The 21,765-nt window shown below is 41.5% G+C and overlaps 1 protein-coding gene across 3 annotated transcripts in view; it reads right to left on the reverse strand.

Annotated features, from left to right (window-relative positions):
- CRADD (CARD and death domain containing adaptor protein) overlaps positions 1-21,765 on the reverse strand; it is a 181,145-nt gene that overhangs the window by 143,273 nt on the left and 16,107 nt on the right. The window contains exon 3 of one of the 3 annotated variants that reach the window (XM_024754421.1): positions 309-376. The exons of the other annotated variants lie outside the window; for them this stretch is intronic. Coding sequence (XP_024610189.1) covers positions 339-376 — 38 coding nt within the window. The 3' untranslated portion in view covers positions 309-338. The remainder of the gene's footprint in view (positions 1-308; positions 377-21,765) is intronic. 3 annotated transcript variants of the gene reach the window in all.

Below are 21,765 nucleotides of genomic sequence, written 5' to 3' on the forward strand. Positions count from 1 at the left end.
GAGGACCTGGGTTCAATCCCTGATTGGGGAACTAAGATCCCACAAGTTGTGTGGCACAGCCAAAAAAATTAATTTTGCTATAAAGTAGGGATTTAACTTTATTTCTTTTTCTCTTAAATGACTAGTATGTAATCCCAACACCCTTCAGAAGTCCTTTCATCTCTGATTTGAAATGTGCCAACTTTATGTTAAAAAGCTGATAATTCCTTCCCTGAGATTCTGAAATCATAAAGCTCTTAAAAACAAAGAACTTTCTGTTTGTGTTTTCTAAAGTTTGGTGCCAAAATTATGTGGTAGCAAAGCCTTACCTGAGGTAATGTTGATGCTATTTCTGGCCTTTATTTATTCCATTTAGTGTCACTATTAATCAGTTTTGCTGTGGAAACAAACACAAATTTGACTATGAGATGTTGTTAAAAACCCTAAATTCTGAAACATGTTTGGCCCCAAATGTTTCAAATAAGGGATTGTAGATTTGTACCAGGTTTCCATATGTATACTCAAGTCTGTTTTTAGACTAATTCTAAATTCTCTTTTATTCTGTTAACATGATAAATTACATGGCTTTCAAACGGTAAACTGACCTTGAGCTTCTGAGATAAACTTCATTTGGTAACGATGCATTATCTTTTATCAGTTTGCTAGATTCAACTTAATATTTTGTTAAGGATTTTTACATCTATGTTAATGAAGTCCATATTTTTTCCTTATAATGTCTTCATCAAGTTTTGGAATCCACGTTACACTGGCTTCTATCTTATATGCTATTTTGTTTTTATTTACTATATTTTACAACGTCTTAATATGTGATGAGATGAACTCTCCCCTGTTTTTCATTCTTCATTAGTCTCAAACAATATTATTCTGGACTTATCAAGTTCCACAGAATAATCATCCCATTGCAAGTTCTGTTGGAATAGCATTAAATTTTAGACTAATGTGGACAAAAATGATATTGATACATTTACTATAATAACTCTTCTCACCAATATACATGATATGTTTATTTATTCAAGTGTTCTTTTATATGCCTCAGCTAAGTTTGGAAGTCTTTTTCTCATAAATTCTGCCCAATTCTTACTAAGTTTATTTCTATGTATTTTATAATCACCTTTATTTTTCAGCTCTACTCATATCTATGCTACTGTATTTCATTAGTCTGAGTACCAACTGAGGATCATCAATATAATTTCTGATAAAATTCTGTCCTTGGACAGGATGGAGTACCATGCAGAATAAAGGGGCTGAACATTATTATTTCATTTATTTAACAAACATTTAGTGAACACATAATATGACCTAAGCACTGAGAATTAAAACAGTGATAAGATACACTATCCCTATCTTCAAGGGTTCACAGTCTAGGGAGATAAAAAAGGAAACAGACAAGCATAACACAGCATCGTAAGTTCTGTGTTAGAGGCAAGCCCACGAGAACAACACAAAGTCCTCCTCCAGGAATACAGAGTATTGTCAGGAAAAGCTTCATAAAGAGCTGATGCCAACCCCTAAGATGGGTCCCAGTTTCTCCCCTGAACATGCCTGGCAAGGAGGAGGCACATCTAGAAGCTGCATTCAGTCCTTCAGACCTAATGCCTGCCATTAATACAGAGCTGGGTGTGCCCCGTCTTCCACATCAGGACACGTCAGCAAACCCCATCCACGTGCTGGCTTCTCCCACTGGCTCAGCCCTCCTGGTAGCCCATCGCTGAGTTGGGGGCTGGGCACAGTGGGTAAAGGAACCACACTTCCCATACCTCCCCTCCTCAGTAACCTCAGGAGACAGCCATCAGTGTCAGGTTGAGTCATTCAGCATTAGTTACTAACAGGCCTGGCTCTAGACTCTTCACTGCTATCACTCACTTCTACACAGGGACATTATGTTCTGGGAGAAAACGGTTCCGTTTCATGCCTAAAATGGTGCCAAAGCAAAACTGCTGCGTGTCTCCTGGAGAGGGATGGGTTCTGGTACCCAAACAAGCAGACCTAGGAAAGCTTGGGGATCCGCTGCTTGGAGGACTATCTACCTGTCCTCCTGAATTCAGTATGAGCTGTGAGATCATCCCACAACTACAGAGCCCTCTGCAGAGTGACCACAGGAAGCTATGTGTGGACAAAGGGGGCAAGAATACACAGTCACTTGGGTTATCCTGAAGAGACCCCAGGGATCTGTCCAGTTATTCAAAAGCACATCTGGAAAGAATTCACCTGCCTTGAATCCTGCTTGCTCAACAGCAAAGTGAATGAAAGTGCCACGAAATGCTCAATCATAGTGATCTTTACAGTTGCTGAGGCTGAAAGTTTTCCCACCTGAGCATCTTAAATGAGACAAATTGCATAATAGGATAATAAGCGTTGTTGCTGAAAGATGCAATCACAAAATAAAAGGACCTTTCAAGATCTGAGTATGGTTGGTAATTATCCAGGAATGGAATATAAAGAAGAGCAATTCCAAGGTTCCTGCTTCTTCGCGTTATTGTGAAACTGAGATGGCCAAATGACAAAGATTACTCTTTCAGTTACAATAGACCTTCCTCTGTCTTCGGCAACAATCTGTTCCTTTCTGTTAACTACTCTGCTGTAGGTCACTCACTCTCTTATCAGTCTAATCTCAAATGCCACAATTCACAAAGTTGCTACTTGTTCTTTCCTGCTCTGAAAATTAAACTTCTACCTGGTAAGATGCACAGCAGAAAAGAATGGGGAAAAATAATAACTTGTAGTTCTTTATTGTCATGGCATGTATTTGTTTATCTGAATAAGATTTTTGCCTGATAAGAGAGGTATCCCTCCAAAAAAGAGTACTAGTAAAGCTTGGTTCACTAATACAAAAAGTAAGACCTGAGAAAAATCAAATATGTAGTTAAATGTAAAAATACATTGCTCCAAATAAATAATACATGGTCTCAAATGAATAAGCCCAAAAAGTTGAGAGAGTCATCAAATAGCTAAACTATTTACTTGTTGCCAGTTTAATAACATTAACCGCAAAAACAATTAGAGCTGCAGATTTTGCAAACATTCAGATTAACTCAGTAGGAGAGTCACAGGTCTTGGAGTCAGCCTTGGGTTTAAATAACACCATGATGTATGAGCTTTCAAACCCTGGAAAAGTTCATCTCTCTGAGCTTCCTTCCCTGCAAAATGTGGGAAATACCTTCTTCATAGAGAGAGGTTTTTGAGGATTAAGAAAGAGTTATATATAATGTATAGACAGAGGAAGGATTCCACAACTAGCTAGTTTCCTATCAAATTCTCTGCCCCTAAATGGTCAAAGTAAATGTCCCCAGCTTCTCAACCCACAATGGACCCTATTTCATATATCAAATTCTTTCCATTATTACACACCAACCTCATTTTGCCTTACAATACTCCACAGGTCAATTCTCCTCTTCAGCAAAACTTGATTTTCTTATATATTTCCAACCTCTCATTTTATTGCTCTCACAAATACCAACGCACCACTGCCACCACCATCATTTCCCAAAGTAGTTCACAAGGGATTTTGCTAGGAGCAATGGAGCAGGAAAGGAGGCAGGCGGTGGGGGGACTTGAGTCTTTAAAGGAGGTAGTGGAATCTGGTTCAATTTTTATTTTTTTAATCAATCAATAATATTTTTTTCCTTCCAAGCAGAACGGTTTGAGAATATGCAACTGCATATCCAAGGAGTATGTATAGCAGCTGGTGGCAATCAGATACTCAGCTGAACACTGCCAGTAATCATGGTGGCTTAAAATTGTTTTATTCTTACACATATATTATTCCACTCGTACTCATAACGGGCCACTGGTTTAAAAAGAGAAGCACAGGGAACACTGATAGGGAAATTCAACAAATTAATGGGGAGACAAACGTAAAAACTATAAGGCTGCTCCTTACTGTACACGTTACATTCACCTACTCAAAATTCTTTCGTAGAAAGACAAAATGTCTAAACCTACATTAAAAAGATCCAAGATAGTGACAATTATATCCAACATGCCCTATCATCTGGGGGGACTATGCTGTCCTTGCTAACGAAGTTAGTGAGGTAGAAGGGGCAAAGTGAGAACTCTTAGTCCTATCCTACAAGTTCAAAGGCATGAACTTCTCTGGTCCTCAGTTTTCTCATCTCTAAAAAAGAGATGTTGAATAAAACTCGACCTAGGCAAAAATCATCAGTGGCCACTGGATGGTCTTCCCTCTTGACCCCGAAGCACCTGAATCAGATTTGGGAGCGGCGTGGCCATATGACTCTCTTAGCCATTGAAACAAAGGGGGAAGTGTGCTGGCAATTTCTGAAAAGACTATTGCTTTTCCAGATAAAACTGACAGATGCATCAGGAGCTACTCCTTCCCCTACCTTCCAGCCTTACAGATGCACTGTTGGTAGTTGCAGCCACCTTGCTAACAGAAGGAAAACAAAAGCCAAGAGAAGAACAGAGACACTTGTCCTGATGCCTTTGAGCCAACGAACCGATGCCAGAAGCAGCTGATCTCCAGACTTCCTGTTACATGATTGAAATAAGTTTCTACTTATTTTGCCATTGTCAGTTTGGTGGATTTTGTTTGTTTGCTTGACTTGGTGGCAAGCACATTCCTAACCAATGCACTGCTCACCAGATGCACCAGGCTTAGAGAACCAAACGGTTGTCTGTAACCAAGAACGCAAAGCTCCTCAAAGCTCCTAAAAAACATTCATATGAAAGTTTAAAGGAAAAGGAAACAAAGAGTAAAGTAAATTTTGTTTTCTTCTCCTGCCCACAGAATCCATCTATTTTATATTTCTGTAAAAACCAGCCCTCTGCCTGATTTTATTTCAGGATCAGAATCTCAGGATTGGAAGGGGAATTCATTTTAACCACCTGAGCTCTCTCCAAATAACCTACTGAGCAGCTATCTAGCCTCTGCTTGAATTATGCATAATGATGAGGGATTCACTACCTCTAGAAAGAGCCCCTAACCATATTTGGACAACTGTTTTAGAAAGGTGTTTCGTATATTACCCTGACATTTCTACCATTTGTCTTCCTTCCACCTTCTGAGAAATACACAACAGAGAGAATCTCTTTTATGAATGAGAGCCATCCAAATGGTGGAAGGTAGCTGTCACATCACCTCACCTGCACAGTGATGTTCACCAATTCCTTAACCTCTCCTCCTGGGAGAGGCAACAGGTTTAATGCAGCACCATCCAACAATGCAAGCCACACACACAATTTTAAATTTTCTAGTGACCTAAGCAGCCACATTTTTAAAAAGAAAAATGAGGTGCAATTACTCTTAATAATTTTTCTTTTTCTTTTTTTTTTTTTTAGCGGTACGCGGGCCTCTCACCGTTGTGGCCTCTCCCGTTGCGGAGCACAGGCTGCAGACGCGCAGGCTCAGCGGCCATGGCTCACGGGCCCAGCCGCTCCGCGGCATGTGGGATCTTCCCGGACCGGGGCACGAACCCCTGTCCCCTGCATCGGCAGGCAGACTCTCAACCACTGCGCCACCAGGGAAGCCCCAATAATACTTTTTAGGTTGCCCAATTGACAAAAATATGATCACTTCAACAGATACTCAAAATAAAGTAAATAATTATGAAATATTTCACACTTTTTTTTGGTACTAAGCCTTTGAAATCCAGAATGCATTTTCCACTGCAGGACATATCCGTTTGAAGCAGCCACAGGTTCACTGTTCAAAAGCCACACATGGGAGGCTGCCGTACAGGACAACACAGGTCTAATGGAAGAACGTGCTGTTTTCTGTACATGGACAACACGCACTGTTTGGTTACTCAGATAAACTGGCAAAACATCACAATGCCGAGTTTCTTAACCTAGAGTACTGCACAGATCTCTTTTAAAGGAGTGGGGAGCGGAATTAAATCTCATGGACCTCTGAGACTATGTCCTTTAACTTCCAGGGGTCAATGCTCCCCAACTGAGAAACTGTCTTCAAAAGTGTTTTTTTTTTTTCCAGCTAATCCTCAAAATAAAAACATGCAAAAAAGACTCTATGGCGTATAGAATTTGAGGAGCTCTAAGATCCCAGTTTGAAAACACCCTTGGAACAGAATCAGGGGGTCTTTATTCTCATTTTGATTCTGCCACCAAACTAAGTGGTGACCTGAAAAAAACACAATTTATTTTTCTATGTCTCTTTTCTCTAAGGGTGCCCCACTTTCCCACTAAGCAACACTGTTCTAAGCATTCACAAACCATCCTTTCAATAATCCATTCTAGAACTCTACCCACAAATAGCATGAGGCTCCCTCTCAGTCTATGGCGGGGGGGGGTTTCCGTTTGTTTTGTTTTGTTTTTGTTTTTTAATTTTTTTTGGAGTATGGTCGCTTTACAATGTTGTGCTAGCCTCCACTGCACAACAAAATGAATCAGCCATGCACATACAGATACTCCCTTCCCTTTTGGGCTTCCCTCCCATTTAGGTTACCACAGTGCATTAGGTAGGGTTCCCTGTGCTATACAGTATGTTCCCCATCAGTTGTCTATTTTATACATATTATCAGTAATGTATATGTGTCAATCCCAGTCTCCCAATTCCTCCCACCCCTCAGTCTATGGTTTTTGAACCCATATTCCTCACTATTGAAACTCAGGATTGCATTTACCTTCATTCATAATTGTGATATTTCTCCACTCTTCAAAATTCCATAAAAATAAAACAATAATTAATTATCCCCAAGTTCCTTCAGTGTCCTGGAATACAATTCTTCTGGATCAAAAATCTTACACTCATTTTGAGCAACTAAAACGTCTCTTACATTTTACAGGTACGTATTGAAGATCTACTGTATATGCCAACAGAATGGGAATACAAATGGGACATGAACAAGACAGGCAAAACCAGTCCCTGCTTGCAAAGAGCTGACAATCTAGTGCTGGGTGAAAGATAATAAACAAGCAAATAAGTGAGCAGGTAGTAAAGAGTGACATAGTAATACAGCTCACACTTGAGAGCATATCATGTGCCAGGCAGCCTTCTAAATATTAACTAATTGAATCCTCCTAACAGCTTTATGAAGTATGTTCTCTTATAATCAACCCCATTTTTATACACGTGAAAACTGAGAAACGGGTTCAGTTCTAGAAAGAACAGAACAGAGAAATTGTGAGGGAGAATGCCTGGTGCACTACTATAGCCTGGGAGTCATGACAGGTCTCTCTGAGGTCATCTAGAGCCAGCCGCACAGGGATCTAGAGGAACAGTGTTCCAGAGAGAGGGAACAGCAAGTGTAAAGGACCTAAGATGGGATGAACCTGGCAGGATAAACCTGGGGGGCTCCAGGAGCAGAAAAAAACAAAATGTGGCTAAACCATAAAGAGGAGGGAAGAGTCACAGGAGGGGAAGTTGAAGAGGTGGGAACAGAAGCCAATTTATGATGAGTCTGTATTTTATTACAAGTACAATGGAAACCCACTGGGGGGTTTTAAGCAGGAGAATGACATAAATTTAAAAATTTACATTTTTTAAAGATCTCTTGTTGCTATGTGGGAAGAACAGAATCAGAGAAACCAGTTAGGGCAGAGAAGATGGAGGCCAAACAGCAGCTGAGTAATTCAAGTTTCCCTCTGCCATCTGTTCACATTATAATACCAGCCGAGAGCAAACTGGCTTGTTTCCTTTTGCTTTGTGGTCTGTGCTTACCTGTCCTGCTGCTGGAGTCACCTGCTCTAAGTTACACTGAGAACCAGAGAAGAGTTCAGGACCACCCTTCAGATCTCTTGGCTTGTGATTCCAACTTCCACACAAATGAAGGAAACATGTACAACACAATATAAATGGCAAGCAGAGCAAAAAACAAGGTCAACACAGTCAATGATCGTCTTCAGCTGCTACTGAATTATGCCCAAAATGTTCACAGCACTTCTCTCTAGAAACCATTCAAAATTCAAAGCCAAAGGGTTCAAATAATACTCAAAGGCCTGAGACTCTACTAAAAATGTTCTAATTCTCATTGAAAAGATAATATTAATGAATATCTAAGCATGCTGATGTATATAGTCTGTAAACACTGCCATTAATAATTCCTCCCATCCCTGAATGTGCATGATCCCCACTCCATCAAGAGGTGACATTTACTTCCCCTCCCTCTGAATTTGTGACTCATTTTGAGCAACAAAATGTGGTGAAAGTGATGCTGTGCCAGGTCCAGATCTAGGCCTCAAGAGAAGTGACAACCTCCATTTTGACACGCTTGGAATCCAGCCACTGTGCTCTAAGGAGGCTGGTCTAGATACCAGAGGAAATGAGGCCTTATTGAGGAGAGCAAAGTTGTTCCTGTCTACAGCTAATACAAGACATGTGAGTAAAGGTGCCTTGAACATTCTAGTCCCAGCCAAGCTCCAAAACGAAAAGCATATGCTATATTGATGACACTAGCCAATACCACATGGAGCAAAACAACCACCCAGCTGAGCCTGGCCAACCCACAAAATTGTGAGAAATAATAAACTGTTACTGTTTTAAGCCACTATATTTTAGGATGGTATGTTATGCAGCAAGAGAGAACTGAAATAAAATGTGTAAGTTGTTGATTTTACAGACCCTTTGCAAATCATGAATGCAATATGAGGAAGCTAAACAGATCAAATAGACCAGGAAAATCCATGCATGAAGATACTTTATTATTGCTTTGTTTCCTTGGGAATTTAGCATTGCCTCTTCTGATTTCTAGGCATACGCATTTGCTTTACATTAGAAGCTGAAGTACACTCATTTCTCATATTTAATTAAATTTAACACATTTTTATTAAGAATCTCTTATGTACTGTATAGGCAAATAAAAGATGAATTAGACCCAGGCTCTGCCCTCTAAGAGTTTGAATTCAAATGAAAGAAATACATGTACACAAATACATCCAGTTGAAGCAGAATGTCCTTATGTGATAATCAAGTCATGTAAATATTAAGTACAATGGAGGAAATGGATCATTCACGTGGGATTTCAACATCACAACAAAACATGGGATATTTCAGATAGAAATATGAACAGGAGTAAAGACAAAGAAGTGGTAATAGTACAGAGTATTTTTCAGGAATGGCAAGTTCTCCTACAACTGAGGCCATGTATGACCCAGCCACTCTAGTCTGAATGAATCACTCCCTGTGTAAGCCCTAATTTAGTGCTTATCACATAGAGCTAGGAAGAAGGTAGTATGAAGGACCCAAGGTTATAAAACAATGACCCCTGATGTCAGGGTATTGAAACAGATAATTTATGAATGTACCATGTACACTTACGTTTCTCTTTCACTCTACCTTGCAGGCAGCCAGCAACACCATCTGTTCTTCACTTTGCTAAATCCTTCCCCTGTTTCAAGGTTCTACATTCACTTACCCATTTATTCATCCAACCATTTTTTATTGGGCACCAGTTATTTGCCGGGCACTCTTCTTGTTGCTGAGGATACAATAATGAACAAGGCAGACAATGGCCCTGCCTTCATGGAGATAAATGGTGATGAAGGGTAGAAAGTAGACAGGGTAGGTAGTCAGGGAAGGCTTGAGGAGGGCATATCTGACCAGAGATCTGATTGCAGTGAGAAAAGAAGCCATGAGAATATCTGGGGAAAGAGCATTCCAGATAGAGAAACAAGCAAATGCAGAGGTCCTGAAATGCCTGCATATTCAAGGAAGGAGGCCAATGAGTGAGGAAAAAAGAGGCAGAAAAGGAGCTGAGAGGAAGCAGGGACCCAGGTCACGTAGGGACTTGCAGGTAATCGGTTTTATGTTTCATTGTGATGAGGAGCCTTTCTCTTTACATCTTTTCCCAGACCCAACAGCCTCTACTGATCACTTCTCTTTCTGTACACATTTCACCTGTACTTGTATTTGCCACTCAGTCTATGAATTTCTATTCATCTCTTACGTTTCAGTCCTATTTTCTCAACTATGTCTCAAGGGCAAGAATTCTGTCATATTCGCCTCTGCATTCCCAGGGCCTGGCACCCAGTAGAGCTCAATAAATCTCTTTGGAAGGTGATAATGATGATGTAATCCCTTAGAGTCCCTTCCAGCTGTAAGATCTATGATTCCTTTGAACTCTTTCGACAAACTAGTTTGCACAATGACTCAGAGGACTGACATCTTTCTAGATATTATGAGATGAGATTACAGTCATGCCACTTTTAGGGCACTACATGACTGGAATGGAGGACCTCAGAGATGGTGTTTAATTGGTGCCCCCATTTGGAATGGGGGCACCAGTACATGAAACTACTTATTAGTATTTGTACTTTAAGCCACTTGAACCTTAGGAGAGGCATAAATTACGATTAAATAAATGCTATCCTGATGTGATTCCATCATCAGCCATTAAACTTGGCCTCAAATTCTTTGCTTCTTCTCCCACTGAAAGGTGGAGGATAATTCCCCTCACTTTGAGTCTGGGTCAGTCTTGGTGACTTACTCGACCAATAAAATGCAGGGAAAGTGGTATTCTGGGACTTACAGGGCTATGTCATAAGAAGCCTTGAGCCTTAAAGTTTCCACCCACACCTTTTGGGAATGCTCCCTCTAAAAACCCAGCTGCCATGTTGTGAGTAACCCAAGCACATGGAGAAGCATGTGGCAGTGTTCAGACTAACAGCTCCCAACTGAGCCCCCTGCCAAGAGGCAGCATCGACCGTCAGCCATCCCAACCCCAGGACCATACATATGAGTGAAAAAGGCATCTGAGAAGCAGATCCTCCAGCTCCAACCACCTCAACTGACAGCATATGGATCAAAGACAAACCACCCAGCTGAGCCCTTCCTGAATCCCTAACCTTCAAAATAAAATGGTTGCTTGAACCTGCCAAGTTTTGGGGTAGTTTGTTAGATAGCAATTGTTTTATTTATTAAAAAAAAAAATCATCATAGAACATCACTACTTACAGAGTGTCTCTCCCCCAATCGTTTTTTAAAATGACAGATACACACAGTCCAAGGTTTGTCCTGTATCCAGCAGCTGCTCTGCTCAGAGATTTGATTCTTAGGACATGAGGAAGACAAATTAGGTGACTTTGAATGAGTACCCTGAATCAATCTTACTAATAAGATTGCAGGCCAAAACAAAAGTCATCTGAAAGTTATCCAGTGCAAAAGCCATAGCATACATTGGATTATACAGATCGCAGAATTACTATTGGGCAAATTATACATAGTTTCACTCAGTCACCCTGCAGGTAAGAAAACAGTTTACTACACTACTTAAAAACCATGGGTGGGACTTAAAACAGAAATGAAATGTGTACATTTCCACCGGGAATTCCCTGGTGGTCCAGCAGTTAGGACTCCACGCTTCCACTGCAGGGAATCCAGGTTCGATCCCTGGTCCGGGGAACTAAGATCCCGAAAGCTGTGCAGTGCAGCCAAAAAAAAAAAAAAAATAAGATCCAACTGTTAAGCTATGATTGCACACAATACTAAAAATCTCTGAAAATTATTCTCTGTCAGACGCTACCTGAATGGAAAACACTCAATTGCAAATGGTCCTCTCCTTTAAAACATCCTTTTGTTTGTACAATGAAGTTCTATTATGAAAGCAAAAGCTCCTCAAAATGGGCAGACATTTTTACCTCCCTCAGTGTGAATATCACTTCTCCCCAAAAGCAGTCATTTCAGACCCTGCAAGTGAGAGGCTCCCGGGAAAGCAGCCTGCTCATTTTATACCCCTCCAACTCCTCCCTCCCCCCCACTACCTTCTTCAAGTCATGTTTGGTTCATCAAAAAAATATAGAAACATTAAGAGCACCTGAGGAGTGGGGAGAGGGTAACCCCAAAAGAACAAATTTTGGTCATAAATGCTTTAAAGCATCAATTTTTCACATAGACTATGACTTTGAAGTACATCTAATCATATTCTATCACTCACATTTTTCATAATATGATCACACTCCCTATGACTACACCATTTTTAAAAAATCCACAGAAGAAAATGTCTTATCAAGAAAATACCCTATAATCTAGGGGTATAACAATGTGAAAATGGCAAAATGCTTTTAAGAGAAAAATATCATCTTCCAGATTTACAAGTATATATTTGCTTGGAAATTAATTCATTAGCAGTAATAACAATAAAAACATAACAAAAGGAACCAAAAAAAATCAACATTTATGTCACTGGAAGCTATATGGGTACATGCATTTTTCTAAAGAGAACTCCAGAATTTAATCAGAGAAGAGAAAGTGTATTAACCTCTGCTAAGAATAGTCAGTGAAAGACTAACCATTTCTTTCACACAAAAACCATTCCTTCAGCAGCAGTAAATCACTAATTCAGCATAACACATGTCTAAAAACATATGTATTTATATTCCTATACTACATTACATTTCTAAAACTGCTTAAATGGCACAAGTGGCTGGTAACACCATCAAAAGTAAATAGAGTGACATTTTGGTTATGTGGCTCTGACAATCAATAAAACGGAAGTTAAACAGGAATTTAAGAAATGAAGCAGAGGACATAAATTCTGTTCTTTCCATTTAAGTCAGAACATTAGCAGCTCCATGTCTTCCAGTTCTGGGAGCTTTTCTTACATGTTAAATTCAAAAGAAAAGGGATGTGTTCAACCTAAACTAAATAATGAAAGCAAGTCTGACTAAATGCCAAACCACATGACACTAAGTTTCTTGCACCTTCTGTATGAAAACCTGCTCAATGGTCTCTCTAATGCAAAAGCTCAGCTGATGGGGGGGAAGTGAATGGGGGGAATTTCAACTTTACCACTTAAAAGCACTAAGGTGGTCTGTCTGACATGTTCAGGCAAACAGGAACCTATCACCAGGGTACAGAGGACTTCTCTTTCCCATTTGAAATGGTCCTGCCTCCGCAAAAGACCTGTTACTAACACATGGGCACACAAAAGGGAATCCATAGTATATAGGGATTTAATCACAATGTTCTCAGAGTCCTAAATATGGGAAAAAATTAATAATCTTTTTTTTTTGCAGTACGCGGGCCTCTCACTGTTGTGGCCTCTCCCGTTGCGGAGCACAGGCTCTGGACGCGCAGGCTCAGCGGCCACGGCTCACGGGCCCAGCCGCTCCGCGGAATGTGGGATCTTCCCGGACGAGGGCACAAACCCGTGTCCCCTGCATCGGCAGGCAGACTCTCAACCACTGTGCCACCAGGGAAGCCCTAAAAATTAATAATCTTAAGCATCAAATTATTTCACTTAATTAAGTAAATTTTTTCAATTTCAAGAACCTCTGTGATTACCTGGTGCTTTAATGCACCTACTCAAAAAATAATTACTGATGCCTTCTATGGGGCAGGCACTGTCCTTGGCTCTGGGATGGAGGGTAAACCAAACAGTTACTGCAACCCCACTTCTCAAGGAGCTTACAGTTGAAGGAAGGGTAACTCACTAGTCAAGTAAAAACAAGTCCAATCAAGTGCAGAGGTTAGTTTCAGATTATGTTAGATGCTATGGAGGAAATAAAGCAGAATGATGATATGATAGAAAGTGACCTGGGAGGTGTCTAATTTGGACTGACACCTAAAAAAGTGTCCAGAAGGGGCTAGTTCACAGCAAAACTAGGAGCCGGGCATACCCGACCGAGGGAAGAGCTAGAACAAAGCCCACAAGGAGGACTATGGTGGCCAACTGGACAGACAACGGAGGCCTGCGAGGCTGTAGCACAGTGATAAGGCAGGAGAACGTCAATGAGATGGGAGCAGCCCACCACAGTGGCCTCATGGCTCTGGGCAGGAGCTCCGATCGGATTCTCGGGACAATGGGAAGCCACTGGAGGAGGATTTACACAGAGCAACAACATAATCTGGTTTGTATTTTTAAAAGATGGTTGTGGCTGCTGTATGGAAAATGGATTGTACAGGGAGTCCATGTGAGGCTACTGCAGTCATCCAGGCAAGGGAAGGAGACTAGCAGACAGATATGGGGGATATTTTAGAAGCCCTGCTCATGGGATAGACACTGGGGAGGACGGTTGGTGCAGCGCAAGATGAAAGAAGGATGAGTTCTACGTGCCTGGCTGGAACCACGGGAATCAAGATTTCTGTTTGGTATAGCTCCCTCATTTCTTCTCCAGTTGGAGAGATGGAATTAGAACCTGACCTTCTACTTCCTAATCCAGAAGTCTTTTAATTAAGAGTGTTAAATTCAGATTTCCAAATTAATAATTTCCAGTTTTGCTACTATTATTTACACAAAGGCTCAAAATAATTTCAAGATAAGTGTGCATTAAAAACCAAAAGCAGGGCTTCCCTGGTGGCGCAGTGGTTGAGAGTCCGCCTGCCGATGCAGGCGACGCAGGTTTGTGCCCTGGTCCGGGAAGATCCCATATGCCACAAAGCGGCTGGGCCCGTGAGCCGTGGCTGCTGAGCCTGAGTGTCCGGAGCCTGTGCTCCGCAAAGGGAGAGGCCACAACAGTGAGAGGCCCGCGTACCAAAAAAAAAAAGAAAAAACCAAAAGCATACACGAATCTACACGTTACATAATTTCATAGAGCTGCACACACACACGCAGAGTACACGTAAAAACTATCCCGATGATGTATTTAATAGTATTAAATCAATGTCAGTTTCCTGGTTTTGGCAATGGACTATGGTTATGTAAGATATTTTCATCGTGGGGTGGGAGGGGAACGGGGACTGAGTGTAGGGTACCTGGGAACTGTTTTACTGCACTTGTCTTAAATTATTTCAAAGTAAAAAGTTTTTTCTTTTTTAAATCTTGTCTAAGGACACAGAACTGGTAGGAAACAGGAAACATCTGAGCCTAGATCACCTGATTTCTAGTCCTTTTGATTATATTTCCAATTACTCAGCAGTTCTTTTTTTAAATTAAACTATAGTTGATTTACAATACTGTGTTAGTTTCAGGTGTACAGCTTCAGATTCTTTTCCATTGTAAGTTATTACAATATATTGAATATAGTTCCATGTGCTATACAGTAAATCCTTGTTGTTTCAAATGTTCTTTAAATTAAAAGGATCTTATATGGAAAAAAAAAAAAGCAATACCTAATTGGTACCTCTTTCCTTCATGGCACCTGTTTTCTTACTTTTGCAGGGGAGGAAAAAATTTTCCTTCTTCCTTTCTAGGTTCTTTGGATGACCTAATAATTAAATTGACCTAAGACAGATTAGCAGCAGAAAAAGAAATTTAATTTTACATGTACTGGAGCCCCATAAAAATATGAGACCCAAGGGTGAGCAGGGAGATTGAGCCTTATATAGATTCCTGAGCTAAAGAATGGGCTAGGAGTCTGGGGCTTCAAAGGGGAAGAGAGTAATTCTCAGGACAATAAGAAGACCAGATGTTCAGTAAATAGATATTTGCCCTGCCAAACAGATAAGGTCATTCTGATAAAAAGTTATCTCTGGTAATAGCTCTCTTTCTGGGCCAGGGCCCCTGTCTAAATTCTTGTAGATAGTTAAGGGAGAGCTAAAAGTTCTTCTTCAGTCCGCTGGGCCTTGATTCTCTTCAGCTCAAAATAATCCACATACCAAAGGAGCACATGTGGGGGCAGCCTATTCTGCTCCCCTTCACCTTCTAAAGAGAAACTGCTGTTTTGTCCTGGGCGGTTTTCACTTCTGCCCTCAAGAACACAGCATGCAGTCAGCAACCTTGGAGCCAAGATCTGCATTTGGCTGGTTGTGGGAGTCTGTAGCAGGTGTGAAACACTGTAGTAAAATAATTAAAATGTCTATGCTTTCCTTTCCTGAGTGAGTTGAACAAAACAATGTAAATGATTTAAGCCTTTGTGGAATGAATCAGAATGGAGCTTACCAAATCTGAATGGCCCAGAGTGTGGAAAAACCAGTGACCTCGGAGTGGGAGATTTTATCCTATTTGTCCAGGACCACTGCTCTCATGGCCCTGCAGAGAACCATCAATAATGCCAAAGACCAACAGCTGCATTCCCATTCGCAGGCCACCACAGCACCTATACGGTGTGCTGGCCTGAAAAGGGCTGTGGGGTTTTTGCTTGCTTGTTTGTTTCGTAGAGTGTACAGGAAGGGTGGAAGGAACAGTGGGACAGTGTGAACCATGCTCTAAGGAGCCTGGAGGGAAGCCTGGAGGCAAGAAGACCATGAAAAGGAGTCAAAGAACAGGTGGAGACATTTCCCTTTCACAAGGGAAACTGCAGAGTCATGTCAGGTAGAGCCACAGTTGGATGCCACCTCAAATGTGGGATTTTCAGTCCCCCGTCAAAGCCTATCACTATCAGGACCTAGCAGCTGCACCAACCTGAAGCCAACTCAGGAAGGATTTTCTTAGTTACGATGAGTAATGCAACGCAAGTCTCGAATCTCAACTAAAATCTGGGGAAATCAGGAAGATATGGGGCAGTTACTGAAGTCAGCCCTGGAAGATGGGAGGTGGGAGAGTTCTTCTCTCTCCCTAGGCCAGTTTCCTCACACTCCAGCCTCACTCCACTACCCTATCAAGCCCAAATCCAATCCTTAGAAAACAAGATCATCCACCAACTCATCTTCTCTCCCTCACCTGTCTCTCTCTCTCTTTTTAAAAAAATATATCAATTCTTCCTTTGAACCAAACAATCTATGTGCTGTCCTTCCCCTCACAGAACCCACTCATTCAAGAACCTACTTTGTAAAGAGGGCAGGTATATAACTCAGAAAACAAAAATGACATGAATGAGAAGACTAAAGGCAGGAGGAGGAGCTGGATTTACCGGGAAAAATTCATTCCATTTGCAACATGATGGGTTTAATGATCCAGCAAGGCACCCTGAGAAGATGTCTAGGAGAAAGTACTCAGCATCTACTCTGTCTGGACTGGCTTCTTCCCTAGTAAGCAATGACTACATTCCATAAAACCCAGTGTCACCCTAGAAGCACTTCCTACTTTATCCTCCCCACCCCACTGAGACCATGCCTTCGTGTTGCATGCTCTGGTGGACCTCCATCCATTGGTCTTTCTTTGTAGCCTGCTGTTAAATGTTCAGAATTTCACATACATGTCACCCCTCTCCTGTGGTAGCGATTACAGACTCCTTGTTCTACCTTCTATTTCTGATGAAATCCGCTGATGCCTTTTGGAGCCCACAGCACTCTGTGAACACTCAAAATGTATTGTTAACAAATGCCTTAAGGGCTTGAGAAACCCAATACAGCCACACTTCTGAATAATAGAGAGAAATCGCACAATGGCTATCTCGGAGAATGAATGGGAAGAAATTCTTACCCTTGCTTGGCATTACTTGTTAGGAGGTTTGAGTGTCAGTGATAATTTCCTTTAAAAGACATGAAAACAAAGACAAGGTGGGGGGTTGTAAAAAAAAAATACACAAAACACCTAATGGATGGGAACAAAAGGCAAATGCTCATGACTGCAAACCTTGCTCAACTACTTTTGTGGTTAGTACTTAAATGCTAACATTATCTCATCACCCTAATACTTAAAAATCTTGAGACTAAACCATGAGTGAGTATCCACGATAAGCTGAAATTTAATCCTGGTGTGAACATGCACAGTACAAAGGAGTTTTATCTGTTTGGTTTACCTAATTCTTCTCTTATGTACAATTTTAGAAATGAAAGAAAAGGTTCAATGGACTATCTGTTTGGTTTACCTAATTCTTCTTCTCTTATGTACAATTTTAGAAATGAAAGAAAAGGTTCAATGGCTCTGGTATGACAAATCTCTTCTGGCAAAATTTTAGTCGAAAGAAAGGGCAAAGATAATGACATACTTTCACAGGAAAAGTCTGCCCTGAAGAAAGGCCTCTCCGTTTTGGGTTTTGACTCTCAAAACAATTTTAGAACTAAGCATTAGCTTTAATCCAGCCCTCTGGTAAGCACCAAGAAAAGAAAGGTAAACAAAGCTGATTCCTGTCGTGCAAGACTATTTTCCGGCCCTTCTCACTCTTTATACGAAGAATGGGCAGACATCATCTGTAAAGGTCCAGAGTAAATATTTTTTAGCCTTTGCGGGCCACAGGGTCTCTACTGCAGCTACTCAGCTCTGCTAGCACGGCGTGAAAGCAGCCACAGACAACAGATAAACAAACAAGCGCGGCTGCCTTCCAAGCAAACTTTATTTATAGACACTAAATCTGAATTTCATATAATTTTCACAGGTCATGAAATCTTCTTCTTTTGTTTCGTTTTTGTTTCAATTCTTTAAAAACAGAAGGACCATGCTTAGCTCACAGGCCATGCTACAACAAGTAGTAGACTGAATTTGGCTCACAAGGATTTGGCCGTAGTTTGCCAACCCCTGCTTTACAGCAAAGGTAAGTAGCAACGAAAAGTCAAAATGAGCTTAGAAACTCTTCAGCCTGTGTCTCAAAGGAGAAGTCCGTTGGAGAAGGAAAGAAGTAAGGAACAGAAAAGGCAAATGAAACAGGAGAAGGGATGCCCCCGTGAGAGATTACCAGACTAGCCTGAGGGAGAGGAACCCAAGCAAAGGAGGTGACAGCTGGGGGGCGGGGGAGTACTTGGGGAGGGGAGAAAAGAAGAAAGAAGCAGGAGGCCAAGACTCTAGGGCACTTGTGGGAAATGAAGGGGTAAAGGGGAAGTCAGCTAGTAACTAGCCCAGGGGCTGGGCTATAGATTAAACTGTAAGAAAGCTGAGCTGCAGATTAATGAAGGAGCCCAGGACTGAAGAACCAAGGCTACTTACTATATGCACAAAACTATTCCCTTAGCAGGCAAGGAGTCGTGTTGTTAGAAGTCTCCTGTGGTATGTGCGTGTTGGAGGGGGTGATTTTCACCTTGATATCCTTGATATCCTAGGAATATCAGTTCAAAGGGGCCGATCCTGAAAGCCTCAAATCTTCAGTCTTTGAATTCCCCTCATCTTTAAAATGATTTGGCCCTGGGCAGAGCTGGGCTTCAAGGGTTCTGACGGCTGTACCCACTCCTATACTTAACCTGTACCTCCACAACTGGAATTTTCAGCAATAAGGAAGTTAAGGAACACCACCCCCCATGTGAGATTTCATTATTACAACAGTTACTAATAATGCTGATAAAATGGATTAATACCCAGACAGACAGTTCAGAACTTATGCTACACAGAGACCAGAATAAACTCTGTTTTAAGTTTGGTAAAATGAATGGCTAATGGCTGGTATTCAGCCAACACTAAATAGAAACCACTAAGAAATGCCAAAGAATCACTTTCACGGAGGGTCAAGAACTAAAGAATTATCTGCTGCCTATCCAGGATGAGCTGAAAACTAAGATAAAGTTTTTCAAAAAGCAATAATAGTGTTATGGGCTGAACCGGCCTCTCCAAAATTCATATGTTGAAACCCTAACCCCTAATACCTAAGACTGTGATTGTACTTGGAGTCTTTACAGACGTAACTGAGTTAAAATGAGGCCATTAGGATGGCCTTAATCCAACCTGCCTGGTGTCCTGATAAGAGAGGAAATGAGGACACACGGAGAGACACCGGGATGCACACACAGGGGGATGACTATGTGAAGAGGCAGCAGGAGGCCAGTCATCTACAAGCCAAGGGGGCCTCAGAAGAAAACAAACCTGCTGACAATTTGATCTTGGACTTCCGGCCTGCAGAACTGTGAGAAAATAAATTTCTGTTGTTTAAGCCACATAGCCTGGGTATTTTATTATGGCAGCCCTAGCAAACTAATATAAATAGTTATGGAACTTAGAGATTAAGAGGGAAGTGAGGGGAGCAAATAAGGCTACCACAGATCACTCATTCAACTAATGTTTATTGGTCCCACTAGGTATCTGTCAACATGTTAGGTTCTGAGTCTATAAGGTTGCAAAACTAAGTTCTTGCCCTCACCAAACTCATAGTATGCTTGAGGACAAAACTCTTAACATAGTATGGATGTGCCATAACAGAAATATGCCCCAAGCCCTCTGGAAACACAGAAGAGGAGTTTCTCAGCTAGCCATGAAGGGGTCATGCAAAGCTTCAAGAAAGAAGTGATGTCTGGAATAAGTGCTTTAAAAAAAAATAAAATAAAATAACAATTTAAAAAAAAGCCCACTTTTGGGACTTCTCTGGCTGTCCAGTGGTTAAGACTCCATGCTTCCACTGCAGGGGGCACAGGTTCAATCCCTGGTTGGGGAACTCAAAAAAAAAAAAAAAAAAGCCCATATATAGGAATATATTTTTGAATTGGAGAAAAATAAGTATCATTGAGGAGGAGGAAGTTTGATGTGTGAAATAAGGGGTAGTATTTTGGCCATGTTGAGCTAAGGTACCGACTGGAGTGCAGCTATCTATTTGGGCTGGAGACAGAAATTTAGAAGCAGTTCTTACTGAAGTGGTCATCGAGCCATGAGTACAGATGGGCTTTGCCCAAGAAGAATGGTGCCAGTGAGAGGAGAGGAAGGATGTGACAGAACTCAGGAGAAGACAAGCATTTAAGAGGCAAGCAGACTAAGAAGAAGTTGAGAAATAGTAGATGGAGAGGCAGAAGGAAAAACAGGACCAAGGAAGGAGGCAACATCAAGAATGAGAGAGTGGCCCCCAACGTCAGATGCTGCCAAGACAGCAAGTGGCAACATGAAAAATGTCGATCGACCTAACCAAAGGTCACCGATGACCTCTGTGAAAACAGCTGTAAGGGGCAGAAGTCAAACTACTACAGCTTGAGAAGTGAATCACTGTGTTTAGATGGGAGGAGGTTCATGAAAACCCATGGAAATAAAAGCTTCCTGAGTCATCTTCTGGGATGGATGATGGGGAAGAATCAGATGATATGGATGTATTTGCAACAAAAATGGTGGAGGGATGAGGGTGGGAGGCTCTCACTCTGTCCTTCCAACACCCCTGGGAGCTACCTGAACACAGAGGAGAAAGCTAAGAAGTACAGCAAGGGAGAAAACGGCATTTACTGTGGGGTACCAGCTAACATTAAAAATACTACCTACAGGGCTTCCCTGATGGCGCAGTGGTTGAGAGTCTGCCTGCCGATGCAGGGGACACGGGTTCGTGCCCTGGTCTGGGAAGATCCCACATGCTGCAGAGCGGCTGGGCCCGTGAGCCACGGCCGCTGAGCCTGTGCGTCCGGAGCCTGTGCTCTGCAACGGGAGAGGCCACAACAGTGAGAGGCCCGCGTACCGCAAAAAAAAAATACTACCTACATATACACATACGCTTTAGAAGATGTGTTCATATCTCCTCTCATTTAACCTGAACAACTACTCTTGGAGAACAGCAAGAGGCAGCTCTATTTTACAAACAAAGGAATTATATTCAGAGAAAAAAATAATAATAATCCCCAAGGTCAAACAGCAAACAAAAGGTAGAAGCAGGACTCCATCCTGAACCTAGACCCACATCTCCAAAAGCTTACCAAGCATTTTCACTAAAGGAAATGCTACGTGGCCCTGGGCTGGGTCTCAGCTTCCTAATCTTTAAAATGGGAACAATAATATTATAGTATCTACTTCGCACTACTGACAAATATACAGCACCTAAAGGAGCTGGCTCACAATAAGTGCCCAATACCTGTGAGTCACTACTAGCTTAAATTCAACGAGCATAATCTGTACATCAACCATACCTCCTGTGTATCCGGTCTTGGTGAATTTCAATAAGCGTCCAAACCAGAAACCTGGGCGTCATCCCAGAATCCTCCGTCTCCCTCAGCCCAGGGTCCAATCAGGTAACGAGTCCTTCCCCATCCAGTGCTTCTCAACCTTATTTTCATTATTGTCTCCCTAAGAAGACTTTTTAGACATTTTTTCCTAGTTGTATGCCTCCTATGGAATTTTACTAACTAACATTCAGCAAACATTAACTGAATGTGTAATATATGCCAGGCTCTGTTCTAAGTACTTTACATGTATCATCTCATTTATC

This window comes from Neophocaena asiaeorientalis, unplaced genomic scaffold (genome assembly GCF_003031525.2).
Source record: "Neophocaena asiaeorientalis asiaeorientalis breed wild unplaced genomic scaffold, Neophocaena_asiaeorientalis_V1.1 scaffold92, whole genome shotgun sequence".
Classification (NCBI taxonomy): Eukaryota; Metazoa; Chordata; class Mammalia; order Artiodactyla; family Phocoenidae; genus Neophocaena; species Neophocaena asiaeorientalis.